The following is a 14,588-nucleotide window of genomic DNA, read 5'->3' on the forward strand; positions in this document are numbered from 1 at the left end:
CACAAACACATTTGCGAAACAACCGCTTCAGGTAAATCAATCACGGTTTTAACTGGAATGTCTGGAGTTGGAAAAACTCAGCTCGCTAGAAAGTATGCAGCAACTTACAACAAACATTTCGAAAGTGTTGTGTGGATAGATGCAGCATCAGACAAAATACATGTTTCTATGACTAATCTCTGCCATCAACTTGGGTTAACCGTAAAAGATTCTCGAGGTGATCCGTTCGATATTGAAGTAGCCTCTAGGAAAATACACAACTATTTTGAAGGAGAAAAGACATTATACATCTTTGACAACGTCGATGATGAAAGTGTGAAGAATTTTGAAAAATACGTCTCACACAAAATTAACGCATTTACTTTGATAACATCGCAATGGAAATCGTGGTCTGCCGAAGCAAATGAAGTGCAAATAAAATCTTTCTCACCTCAAGATGCGTTTCTTTTCGCAAAAAGAAGCATTACACAAACATTAACAAACGATGACGAACAATTAATAGAAATAACCAAAGTGCTGCGATATCATCCACTCGCGATTAATCAAGCCATTCTCTATATAAACCACAACAACATTACCTTGCAGGAATATTTAGATCTTTTTCGATCTTATCCCGTTGAAATGCTCGAGGAAGGTATCCCCACCGAAGTCGAAGCAAAGTCTGCAATAACATCTATTAACTTAGTTTTAAATAAAATAGAAACATCCAATGAAAAATCCCTAGAAATTTTAAATCATTTATCGTATTGCGACGGTCAGCACATTACAAAAACGTTTATTCAGGGTATTTCAAAACACCTGAAAATAAACGAAGAGTTTTTGATAAACCGAGCAATAAGATTATTAGCCAGTTACTCGTTGCTTGATCGTTTCGACGATGACAATGACAAGTACGCAATGCACGAATTGACACAGTTGGCGTGTAAATGTTATCAAAAAAGCAAAAATAAAACAGAAATATACAACCAAAACATCGTGGCTTATTTAAAATCACGGTTGGAAGACATAAAAGATCACGTTGACTATGGGAAACAATTCTACAACCATTTAATCCACATGTTTCGTATTAACCAATCAAAAATGTGTGAAGTGTTCCATCAAAAGAGTGAGAAAATCCGAAAATTCTTGTCAAATAAAGGTTTTTTTCAAGAAGCAATAAACATACTTGATGCCATTCAAACCTTCAACACAAAGCTCTATGGAGCTGAGAATCAAATAACTTTAGATACAAAACATAATAAAGCAATCTGCTTGGAAGAAATGGGAAAGCATAACGAAGCTTTAGAAATTAATTATCAAGTTGATAAAATACGAATTGATATTTTAGGTATCAATCATCCATCAACATTGAATACAAAACATAACATAGCAATCTGTTTGGATGGAATGGGAAAGCATAATGAAGCTTTAGAAATTTATGATCAAATTGATAAAATACAAACTGATACTTTAAGTATAAATCATCCATCAACATTGCGCACAAAAAATAATATAGCAGTTTGTTTGTATGGAATGGGAAAATATAATAAAGCTTTAGAAATTTATTGTCAAGTTGATAAAAAACAAACTGATATTTTAGGAATCAATCATCCATCAACATTGAATACAAAACATAACATAGCAGTCTGTTTGTATGGAATGGGAAAATATAATGAAGCTTTAGAAATTTATTATCAAGTTGATAAAATACAGACTAATTTCTTAGGTATCAATCACCCATCAACATTAAATACAAAACATAATATAGCAGTCTCTTTAAAGAATATCGGAAAATATAATGAAGCTTTGGAAACTTATCATCAAGTTGATAAAATACGAACTGATATTTTAGGCATCAATCATCCATCAACATTGAATACAAAACATAACATAGCAATCTGTTTGGATGGAATGGGAAAGCATAATGAAGCTTTAGAAATTTATTATCAAGTTGATAAAATACAGTCTGATATTTTAGGTATCAATCATCCATCAACATTGCGCACAAAAAATAATATTGCAGTCTGTTTGAATGGAATGGGAAAATATGATGAAGCTTTAGAAACTTATTATCAAGTTGATAAAAAACAAACTGATATTTTAGGTATCAATCATCCATCAACATTGAATACAAAACATAATATTGCAGTCTGTTTGTATGGAATAGGAAAATATAATGAAGCTTTAGAAATTTATTATCAAGTTGATAAAATTCAATCTGATTTCTTAGGTATCAATCACCCATCAACATTGAATACAAAACATAATATAGCAGTCTGTTTGAAGAATATGGAAAAATATGATGAAGCTTTAGAAATTTTTTATCAAGTTGATAAAATACGAACTGATATTTTAGGTATCAATCATCCATCAACATTGAATACAAAACATAATATAGCAGTCTGCTTGCAAAATATGAAATGGAGAGAAATGGAAAAATGAAGTTGTCAACTATTTTAGATGTTCGTTTTCCGTATCTTCGATTGTTATTTTATTATTAACATCTGTGTAAATACAGGATATAAATACATATAATTAGACATAGGCGCTGAGTTCACGGGGGCAACAGGGGCAGTTCCCCCCCCCCCCCCCCCCAGGAAATTTATACTAATAATATATTATCACGGATTATCTCAGGGGCGAATAGATACTCTCACCCTCATGATATTCCGTGATAATATATTATTAGTATAAATTTCTTGGGGGGGGGGGGGGCACTGCCCCTGTTGCCCACGTGAACTTGGTGCCTATGTAATTAGATATGTATAAATGCATACGATATTTTATTGATCTTTTTTTTATCGGAAGTTCTTAATCTAATTTATTTTACATATATTGCATACATTTTATATATATATTTACATATTTTATTTATGATAAAATTTACGTTGATGATTAATCTTATTTATGATAAATATCCTAAATATTTAAATGATATATATATATTTTAAAAATAAATATTCTTATTTTACTTATGATATTTTATAGATCTTTTGTTATTGTAAGATCTTTATCTACTCTATGATAAAGTGTATGATGATGATAGAAGTTGTTAACTTAATAAAAGTATTATGGAGGAATCCATAACAAAACATACTGTTGTATTGAGTTAATGAATTGAGTTAGCAAATGAATGAAAAAATTATTCGGAAAAGTGTAAAGAATTTTGAAAATTGAAAACAAAACAGAAGTAAACATATGCAATATAAGAATTAGCAGAGAGAGTTGCGCACCAAAATAGTACACCTCAAGTAAAATTATTTCGGATTATTATCATTTTTAAAGCATATCCACATTTGTACAAGCACAATCCTTCGAAATCCAAGACCTTTTACAAACACCTTATGATAAGAAAATGAGAAAAAGATATATTCCAAAAAAAATTGGAAACCCCAACGAACATTAGAAGTGACACAAACATCATTCAAAGAAATTTAAAGAAGCAATTTATGAAAGAAATGTAAAAAAATGATTTATAGCGGAAATTTAAAAGTAGAAATATAATTCAGAAAGATAAATTCAAAATTTAAATTAGAACTTTAAATAAAAAATTTAAATTTGTAATTTAAATTTGTAATATTAATAGAAAATTTAAATTAGAAACTTAAATTAGAAATTTAAAGAGAATGTTTTACTTTGAAATTAAAGTTAAATACTTAACTATGAATTTTAAATCAGAAATTTGAATTTGTAAATTTAATTTAGAAATTGATTATAGAAATTAAAATTAGTGTCTGACTTGAATATTAAATTTTAAGTTAAAAAGGTAATTCAATTTTTGTAAAGATTTTAAGGTATTAGTTATGCTTACTCTAAACAATATATATTATTCAAAAATATATGAAAAATTATAATAGATTATCGCCAGAGGTGTAGCCGTTGAGAGTTCCGGTAACAATTACTGAATAAATATAAAAAGCTAATTGTAATAGAGGAGATTTTTACAAAAAATACAGTTACCTCTAAAGTTAGGTAGGGGGAGAATATAATGAAATTGCAAATTAAAACAGCTAAAAGTAGGTAGAGTAATTGTAAAACAACAGCAAATGATAAAAATCTAAACCAAGAACAGAACTTTGAACTTCGAGAAAAATTACTTTTAGCTTAAGATAACAAAATTCAAGCAGAAGCAAATTTAGTTAATGATTTTTCTAAACGTTTAAGGATCCATTCCTAGGATGTCTCAAAAAATTAACAATTTTTTTGTTTTGTTTTATCATAACCTAAATTAAAAGTCATCAACAAATTTTATCAAAAAGTTTCTTTCCCTTTAAAATTTATGACCATGCAAAGATTAAAACTCTCATCCCTCTTATTCATCCCTCCTTCGATATACAACCTGAAATATACAACCTGAAATATACAACCTTCGATATACAACCTGAAATATACAACCTTCGATATACAACCTTCGATATACAACCTTCGATATACAACCTGAAATAACTTTAAATGGTCGTAACTTTTACATGAGAAAACTTTTATTGATAAATTTTGAAACTTGTCTATGAACTTTGATCTAGTATAAAGTAACACACACACACACACACACACACACACACACACACACACACACACACACACACACACACACACACAAAATGAAAGAGATTTTTATAACTCATACCTTAAAGGAGGACTATTGGGTATTAAGTAGGATTTGTTAAAAAACTTTTTTAAAAAGAAATTCTGGTGTTTATTATTGGTATTTTACATTTGATTTAGTATTCTACTTTTTACTAACTACGTTCTTGCAAATAGAAAACTCATTTACCAAAACTGATTGAAATCCTAATGAATGGATTTGAGAGCTTGTTCGGTCTAGAAGCAAAAACGGAATTCAAATTTATTTAATGAGTAATTTATGCAAGTTTTACAATTCAACTGTTGAAATAGATGCTAAGTGTTTAAAGTGCTAAACAACTTATTTTTTATCAGATTTAAGAATTATTTATTATATCGAAGACTCCACCTTTCGTGTCAATTAATTCGATATCTTGCTCAACTATGTGTACCTTCAAAGTCTGTATGTGACGTAATGTATTTAGCAGCGCGAGACTCTAAGAATAAAATTCTTTAAAACCAGCTCAAAGCTATCTATGCTATTAAGAAACTTATTGAAAGCATTGTCTTCCAAACGCTGCTACCCTTGGTAGGATACTCTGCAGATATTTATCTCAGACAGATATCAGTTGCCAAACTGTAACTCATACTCATTCTTTTTAAAAAATTTTTTATAAATAAATTTTGCCTACAACACTTACATAAAACTATTCAATGCTCTTGGTCAACAGTGTATGTAGACCAGGAATATTAGCAAGTTCCATGTAATTTTTCATTTTTATTCTCTACTGATAAAGGAAGATTAAGAACATTGGGGTACCCTTTTGCTTTTTTTAACTTTGCACTACCAGCTATCGATGAGTCGCACAACTTGCGTAAGTTATTTAACGTATAATGATCAGCTTTTTGAAAGTTAGGAGATAAGGTCGAGCAAAACGACTAAGAGTGCTTTAATTTTGCAGTTTGTTTTCAAACCACTTGAAGCAAAACTTTTGATCTTTAGATTATTGTGCAATCTAAGAAAGAAATGTTCAACTTATCCAAAATATTCGCAGATTATGGTATATTTTGTTCAATGAAGACAAACTGCTCAACAGAATAGTTTTTCAAAAACTTGAATCTTTTAAATCTTTGAACGCATGTTCGTCACACTTGCTCAATTCCTCTGGTACTTTATTATTTTCTAACTCTGACTTTAGTATGATTGACTGAATAACTTTAAGGAATCCCTGTCCTTTATCTATATCTAATTTGTTGATATCAAATGTTGAATAATCTTTCCAGAATATAAGTTTGAGTGGTTTTCTTTTTTACATAGCTTTAAATAAGTTGTTTTGATCATTTCATCCACATTCCGTAATATATTTTGGTTTTAAATACTTGCCTTTTTCTAAAGCAGCAAATGTTATTCTTCTTAATTTACATTTTGTTTATTGCAATAGCTTTTCACAAAGCTTTCATCAAAAAATATCCGATTTGAATGTTATTTACATCGTCAATTTTGCCTCACTAATTTCAATTAATGTTTCATGAAGATTTTATCATTATTAAATTTAGCTGAGAATAATAAACTCGTTACAAATGAAGTTCTTGAAGGAATGGAAGCATTGCGATGCGACAATTACTATGCAACTGATTATGGCTCAAATTTTAAAGCTGCATTTAAAGATCAAATTTGGATTCCATGTTGTAGGCACAACCTAAATATGGTTTTAGTTCATAATCTAGAAGTGAAAAATACCCCTGCTTCGGTTTTGGAAATCATTAACCTTATTTGCGCATGCAAGGAGATAGTCACACATAAAACCTTCCGAAATTCAAATTCAACTGCAAGTATCAGTTAATCATTCTGTTTCAATAAGGAAGAATTCTCAACTGATTATGCTACAATCGTTATCAACAATTATTGAAGATAAAGCAATTTTTTAGCAAGAGATCAAGATAAAACACTACAAAGAAAATTATTTGATTTGAACGAGACTTTATTGAAAGATGTCATCACAGTGTTAACACCATTTGATACAGCTACTAAACATCTTTCAACAGACAAAGAATGTTCTGTGCACAATATTGCTGCAACTAAATGTCAAATAATAAAACACTGGCAGGTATTGGCTGTAGATGTAAGTATCATAAAAGAGTTTAAGTTATTTAAATAATATGTTGAAGCGCTATTTTCCAATAAATGAAATGGATAGAGCTGCAACTCTTTTGGATTCAAAATTTAAAAGAATTGTAACTAAGATAATGACAGAAAAAGAATTTAAAGAAGCACTGAAGAGTTTAAACAGCATGATAGACGATTTGCCTCTAGTCAGACCAGCCTCCATTGAATCGAATCAAAATATACCTCTCGAGTCATCATAAAATAAGAGGAAAATACATAAAGACAACTCAAGTAACTTTTTTGTGGATTTATTTGAAAGTGAAGAAGCTGCCACCAATGAAGTTGGCTGAAGAGACTGGAAATGATAATGAAGTTAACTGAAGAGACTGGAACACAGCACAGATTCTGATGATAGCAATTCTTCATGTAGGAATAAGTAAAACAGAACACATTCCAAATTCGTCACATGTCAGAACATACACATCATCAGAACAATCATTTTCAATCTCTGGAAGAACACTGGAGGAGAGAACGACACAACTTCATCCAGATTGTGTCTATGCACTCTTATTTCTGCATGGTTTGAACAAAAAATAGAGGTGTATGTGTTAATATTTTGTTTACATGGACTGGTCTAAGTTTCTTATTAATAATAAATGTTAAAATATAATTTATTAAAAATATATTATAATTTCTGATGCGATGACTAGATGGGGGAGAAGCAGAAACAATGGAGATGGGGAAGGGGAGAAACTTGATGGGGATGGGGTGGGGATGGGGATAGTTTCTGTCCTTGTGTTACTTTAAGATCAATAGACAACATTCAGCTACAATAAAAAATAGGAACTTTCTTTCAACAACATGAAACCGGCTTTATTTAAGAGCTAAGTAAATATATGATAAATTGTAAGAGGCATTGTTAAATCTATTTTTTTTTTTTAATTCTGTTACTTTTTACGCGGTTTCTTTCTTAAATGTTCTAAGGAAACCATCAAAAAAAGCATTTGATGAAGTGAGCAGTTATAATTTCAATCCAACAGCTTCAAACCTTCTCTAAACGTAAGCTAGATAAGCTATACAGAAAATGATGCACACAAAAAACTCTCGAGAAGAAAACGAAGTTTCCCTTAAATAAAATGATATGGTATGATTTTGAATAGAGCAAGTTTTTTGGGTACTGTTTTCTTTTGAATGATCTAACAACAGTTGTATTGATGGCATGCAAGACCAAGTTTGACCAAGTGTTGGCTATAAATACAAACTTGCTTGTAACTCATGACAGTGTTGTTTACTAGAAGTTATTATAAAGTCTTATTCATAATTTAGTTTCTTAGATGACTCTTAGGCTCATTGTTAGTTTTTTACTTATTCTTCATTTTTCTAAGTCTTTTTTACAATTAGCCACTTTCTCTTCGAATTTTTATCCTCTTTGTCCGTGATTTTAACTGCATGTTAATTAAGTTATGTGAACCATTTACATAGATCAAGCGTCCACAGGATTTAAACAAAAAAAAAAACACCATCTTGCTTGAAATACAAAAAGCGCAGCAGCTAACACATCATTTTTCTTAGAAGAGACAACAGTTACTCTCTGGTTTTTAGGGATTAGAAATGGCCACGTGCAGTACAAATATCCAAATTTTTCGTAGATCTTGCGTTAGAACAGGTTCTAACGCGAGAGTTCATTTTATGTCCTTTTTCAAAGCGTGTTAACGCAAATTTAATTGACATATTTAGGTCAAATGAGAGTTGAGCAGACCTCTTGATAGAGGGACAAAATTTCTGATGGAGGCAAACTGTCAATAAATAACAATAATTTTTTCTCCATTATTTGTTCCAACAAAACACACGCACCCTTAATGCGGCCAGTATTTACGCCAATTGTATCGAAGCACATTTCTTGAATCTTGTACAATGCGCCCCATTGTTCAAATGCTTAGATTCAGTCGAAGTAATCCCTACGCTATTTTCTAATTGGAGAACTTCAATTAACTGCTCTTCTTCTTCACGCCTAATTAAAACTGCAACTCTCTCGACATTTTCTTTATTTAAAACATCTAGAAGTTATTTCTCATCTCAGTCTACTGTAGTACAATAATAATCTGTGGAGAAGACCAGTTAATTGAGTTCCCAATTATTCTTAAATCCTAGAGTCCTAATTATCCTTAAATCCTTCTTGATCTGATGTACTGCTTTCTAAAGATACAAACTCTACTTATTCTAAAATACAAAACACATAACTTTAATTGAACAAAATCTAAGAACAATTAAGTTAAGATAGTTAGAATATTTAAACAAGTATTATTTCCCTAAGTTACTTATTAACTTAAGACTAAAATTTCAACTTGTTTCTTATTCTTTATAAATAAACTACTCTTCTAAACTTATTTTTCCTTTTTTTTTTTTTTTTTTAAATCATTTTGCAAAACTGACCTTCGGCTAAAAATGGGAATATAAATCCATTAAAAAAAAAATTATTAACAAAGTTAACTAAATTTAACCAATCAGATTGCTTTAACTTAACTAATATAATTACCTCACAACAATAACTTACAAAGATTACAATTGGTTTTACTTTTACACGTTTACTAGAGCTCTGCGTTACGACCATCCGATTCCGGCTCGTACCGACTTTTTTGTCGGAAGTTCGACACCTACTCGTAACAAACTTGGAAATTCATAACAATGATAATGTCATAACAGAACCAATTTTGAAGGTAACTCTAGATCAGGTAAAATTATTTCTCTCGTTTAACTCAACTTTAACTAGTGATAATTGCTTTGCTGTACAACATCACTAAAAGTTAATTTAATTTTTTTTAATTATAACTCATATATACCTAGGTTTCTTTATACCTAGGTTTCTTTACCAACACTGCACATTGCTATTGGGATTTATCTTTAATATTTCAACATGTTTGAAGAAGAAGCCCATGAATTGGATATTCTAATATAAGCAGAAGGAGTACTAAAAAATGATAACAGCATCTGTTCTGAAAAATATCATGAATTTGTGTCAAAGCAAGAACAATTGTTAGACCTTCAAAGTTCTATTTTTAATCTTGATGAACAAATGCAGCTGGTGAATGATGCTATGACAATGGCTACATTAAATAATCCTGAAAATGTGGAAAATATAAAGTCAATTTACTTCCCTCAACTCGATTTTTTAAAGAAAAGGAAAAAGGAAATGGTAAGGATTTCTTAAAAATTTGGCATGGACGACATGATAATGTTAAACTCTCAATCCTTTGATTTTCAGTGTAATATTTGTTAAAAACTATGTACAATGAAAAAAAATTCAGTGCTATTAAATAATATTTTTCAAATTTGTATAATAAAAATAAGAGGAAAATTTTGAAATTTTATAGGCTAGTACCACCTTAAGTACTTTATTTGTTATATCTGGATGATTGCAGATCAATGTTTCCTCATGGAAGCTATTACTCCTGCTATTTATTTTTTATTTAAAAACAATTATAATACTTCAATAGAAAAAACAATGTAATACTCTGGAGCTTCAATCTACACTAAAGAAAGGTGAGGGACCATGCACACAACAGATTGAAACAACATTACAAAAACTGAAAGTTTAGCGACAAGTATACCATGGAAAAAGTTTTATCGGGAATCATGTGCATAAAATGCTTCAGGTTCCCTTTCTTTTATAAATGAATTTATTCCAAATCTAAGACATTATTATTAATAACAATAATAACAAATAATATAAAATCATGCAATATATCTTTTAAAGAGAATTTTTTTTTTTAGAAAAACTCTATACTAATGTTGTGTAATTCTATTCCAAAGCTTGTTTTTGATGAAGGATTTTCTGGAACAAGCATTCACGAAAAAGCAATTGAAATCAGTAGAAAATATAAATTACTCTTTCATAAATTTTCTGCATGCTATAGCATATTCTCCTCAAAAAATACCATGACAGCAGAAATATTAAATGAACTTGGTATGTTTTATTTGATTTTTTTCTTTTTCTTTCTGCTTTTAATGAGTTTCTCAAAGCGATTGGAAATTTTATTGTGTTATAGTTATTGAGGTTGAAGAGTATACTGAAACTAAAACAATACCTAGCAAGATAATTATGATGATTTAACTTATAAAGCTGGGATTATAAGTAAGCCATAATTCATGTTGCTATCATTTTTTCTTTAGAAAAAAATATTGATGAATTGATGAATTTTTACCGTACAACTTGGCCTGAGGCTTCAGTGCCTCCAAAGTTACACATGTTAGAAGATCACGCTATTCCATTTTTGAAAAAATGGGGCGCTGGCTTTGGACTCTATGGCGAACAAGGTGGAGAATCAATTCATCTTGAGTTTAACAATTTAAAGCGCATTTATCAATCTATCCCTTGCCCAACAAAGCGGTTAAAAAGCATCCTAAAATGTCACCATCAGAAAACTAATCCTAAAAGTAGGGTGTTAATTCCTGTATCATGTAAAAGAAAGAAAAAAAACGAAAATTTTAATAGTTAAAAATACTTTTGGCAACATCATTTACATTGTTTAAAAATATTTAGCTCCTTTTTTATTAAAAAACATAACTAAATAAAATGTAGTTTTAATTGTCAATAAGGTAATGCAGAAAAGCGTCTTTTTTGTCCATTAAAAAAATTGAATGCTAAGAACAGCCAAAAAAAATAAATGGAAGAAGGTCTTTTCAAACTTTTTCAAAAAATTTGGTTACATTTCCACGATTAGAAATCTAGAACGCAGGGTCCAAAAAGTGTAAACAAATCACGTGTAGTTAACCAGCCACCTTTCTCAACAACAAATGTTAACGAACGATTAGATGTTCCTTCTCTTGTTTTAAGTGTTTTAGTACACAACTGGGTTATCGTTAAACTAATTTGAATTAAAATAGCAACAAAAGCTTTTATTTATGTTGGCAAATATGCAATTACTTGGTTTCTAGTGAAAAATTACATTCGTTGCCAAGGACCGTAGCCATTTTGAAAGTGTTGATTTTTTTCCGTAAAAATTGCGCATGCGTATAATAACATAGCACTACTAAACGACCGTGGTTCAAGGTTTCAACTAAAATTTTTGCGTGATGACGAAATTTATGAGTTGATGTTGAATCTTGGATATCCTAATCTAGTTTTAGTAAATTGAATAAATGAATTATATTATGACTTAAACTGCAATAAATCATTTTTAAGCTTTGACTAAAAGCTTTGTCTTGTTTTATTACGAACTATTACGTTAGATTACGGTTCATACCGACTTAATTCCGACTTTGTCGTAACATAAGGTTAAATTACGGTTCGACTTCGACATTAGGTCGTAACATTAGGTATGATTACGTTCCGAACCGACAGTCGGAATTTTTTAGGCTAACGCAGAGCTCTAACGTTTACTGCCACGTTGACGGCAGTTTTCAGAAATCTGGCCAAAAATGACAAATTTGATTTTATCACATTATATTGATGAAAACTCAAATTCTAGTGCCCAGTTGAAAATCAAAAAGCATAAAAATGTGTTTTTTTAAAAAAAAAATGGTCTTACGAATTATCTTGTAGTTGGGTTCTGTAACAAAAATCTCTTAGCGGAAGCCAACTAAAAATGGCAAGTAAACATAAGACGAGATAACTCGTAGTTGGCGTCCTAGAAAAGACCGCAGTCTTCGAGTTATCTCGTAGTTGACAGTCAGCGTATTAAAGGTACTTCTTAAATAGCATTTAAGTTATGCATTTTTGCATAGGAGAATTCAACCTTTATCTAATCTATGTATGTAAAAATGTAAATTTCTCTGAAACGATAGATTGTAGTTAAAGAATGGAGACAATAAAATTTGAAGAGAATAGCTTAAAGAACAAAATGAGACCCGAATCTTGTTTCATGGATAAACCTTTTTAAATTTACAAACAAAAATGATAATTTTTTTCAAGAAACTCCTAATCTCAAGATATCTACCACAATGAAGCACGAGTATAGGTTTTCTGATTTAGCTAAAACTTCACAAATATCATTTTTTAGTCTTGACACAATTTAGAGGGTTCCCCCGTGTGATTTTCCGGGAAATGCTTTTTTTCCTTTTGCACTATAACCACCCTGTTGACCATACAAAATCTGTTTAATGAAACAAGTATATATATATTTAGTAAAATAAATATAAATGCTTAAATTTGTACTTTTTATTTTTATTTAAGACTTGTATTATTGTATTTCTACAATCTAACATATAATTATGAATACAGTTTCGTGTTAGTCTTCTTTTTCTACCATTGATAAATACTTATAATAAAGGATTTTTCTTTAAATGTTAACATTTATCGTATGAGTGAACTATTTCTATTTTGCAAATAAATCACATGTGCAACTTGTGTAACATGAATATAGAATGCGTTTATTATCCAACTGCTATATTTGAATTGACGGTCAATTTCTATTTTACAAAGTCTATATGCAATGAAAAATTTTAAATAAATGCGTGATTTTCTGTTACAATTGTTCTATTTTGTAAACAGTATATGTTTGTTGATATATTTTTTTTACAATAATGAAAAGTGAAACGCAGAAATAGGAATTTACTGGTTACGACCACCAATTACGTAGTTTGGTTTATAATACAGGCCACTGGATTCATTTTACCTAACCAAAGATAATTGCAAAACTTTCTGAAAACATAAAAAAAAAGATTTCTTTTAACATAAAAAAAAACATGGTTGCCTTCGATTCATTTTTTTCTTAAAACAAATAAAATAAAGATTTGCAATTTTTTTAGAAAAAGACTCTTGTTGCACCACAATTAAAAGGAATTTGCCAAACTTGTTAAAATATTTTTAGTATTTTCTAAGCATCGGGGTTTATTTTTTTTCGGTTTAAAACGAATCAACGGAGTACAAACTACTATACCAGGCATTTGAAATATGTCGAATTTAAAATGATTTGTTTATTTAGATATACCTTGCTTTAAAATGATTTGTTTATTTAGATATACCTTGATCCCAGAAAAAAATGCGATTCTTTACATACCTTATGTTATTTAATTTCAACCCTTTAACAAGCATACGCAAAACTGTTATTCGATTTAAAACCGTTAGTTCTATTTATAACAAGTTTCAAATATAAAAACTTAAGTATAAAAATAAACTTTTTCACCGAGAGTTTTGGTATTCTAAACGCATAAAGAATTCTTTTTTAACAAAAAATATTAGAAATATTTTTTACCGTTTTCATTTGTTTAAAAAACCAAAAAACCGAAAAACGTCGGCGCTTTTATCTTATTAACAGTATCGAACCGCATTTAAGCAATTAAGACTTTCGTTAATTCGACCAGAAAAATTAGGAGGACAAAGCTAAAGGTTTTACCAACTAATCAAAATAATCTTAAAGCAACACTCTTTACAAGGACCTATTTTTATATTGCATTCTTGCGTAGTATGTTTTCCGGATATCATAACCCATGAGATCGGGTGATTTCAATCAATCAGTGGTATTGCAAAGTATTCGAGGCTCTTATGTGACAGAAGTTCTTTGTATTGTTTTAAAAATGTGAAAAATAAAAGTATCAACATAAAAAAAGGGTTTGCAACGTCGATTTATCGAGAAAAGGAACCCACCATTGTATAGCACAATGTTTTTGGACCGAAGACTAAATAATCAATGTTTATACACTTTGCGAAGTGAGGGAAATAAAAAAGTTTTATAAAGTATAATATTGAAATTGAGAGACAATTCTAAAAAATGCAATCGTATTTTTCCAAGCAATTTGTGGCAACACGGGTGAACCAGCCATTTTAATCAAAAAGTCTGGAGAACAAAACGACACAAGTGTAAGTCTAAAGCGCATTCAAAAATACTTTGATGTTTCCGAGTAACACGAAAAAAATTTACTCAAAAAATTTACTGGGCAACTGGGAGCTTATTCACCAAACTTATTTTGCGTGAGTTTAGCGTAAGATCAAAACTGTGAA

The 14,588-nt window shown here is 29.9% G+C and overlaps 2 protein-coding genes across 2 annotated transcripts in view; both read left to right on the forward strand.

Annotated features, from left to right (window-relative positions):
* Positions 1–2,421, forward strand: part of LOC145194049 (uncharacterized) — a 65,680-nt gene extending 63,259 nt beyond the window's left edge. The window contains exon 6 of the mRNA XM_090094379.1: positions 1,138–2,421. Coding sequence (XP_089950505.1) covers positions 1,138–2,421 — 1,284 coding nt within the window. The remainder of the gene's footprint in view (positions 1–1,137) is intronic.
* Positions 2,422–10,246: 7,825 nt separating this feature from the next.
* On the forward strand, positions 10,247–11,175 carry LOC149886389 (uncharacterized). Its single transcript, XM_090093501.1, has 3 exons — positions 10,247–10,302; positions 10,421–10,613; positions 10,820–11,175. The coding sequence occupies exons 1-3, from the start codon at positions 10,294–10,296 to the stop codon at positions 11,143–11,145; spliced, it is 528 nt and encodes a 175-aa protein (XP_089949627.1). The 5' UTR covers positions 10,247–10,293; the 3' UTR covers positions 11,146–11,175.
* Positions 11,176–14,588: the final 3,413 nt, after the last annotated feature.

The sequence above is a fragment of the Hydra viridissima genome, unplaced genomic scaffold (assembly GCF_058129835.1).
Source record: "Hydra viridissima isolate aposymbiotic clone 2 unplaced genomic scaffold, HvirCarnegie_v1 scaffold_7, whole genome shotgun sequence".
Classification (NCBI taxonomy): domain Eukaryota; kingdom Metazoa; phylum Cnidaria; class Hydrozoa; order Anthoathecata; family Hydridae; genus Hydra; species Hydra viridissima.

Coding starts and splice junctions, on each gene's coding strand:
- LOC149886389 (XM_090093501.1), top strand. Junction 10,614..10,819: donor AGAAATATTAAATGAACTTG/GTATGTTTTATT, acceptor TTTTTTCTTTAG/AAAAAAATATTGATGAATTG.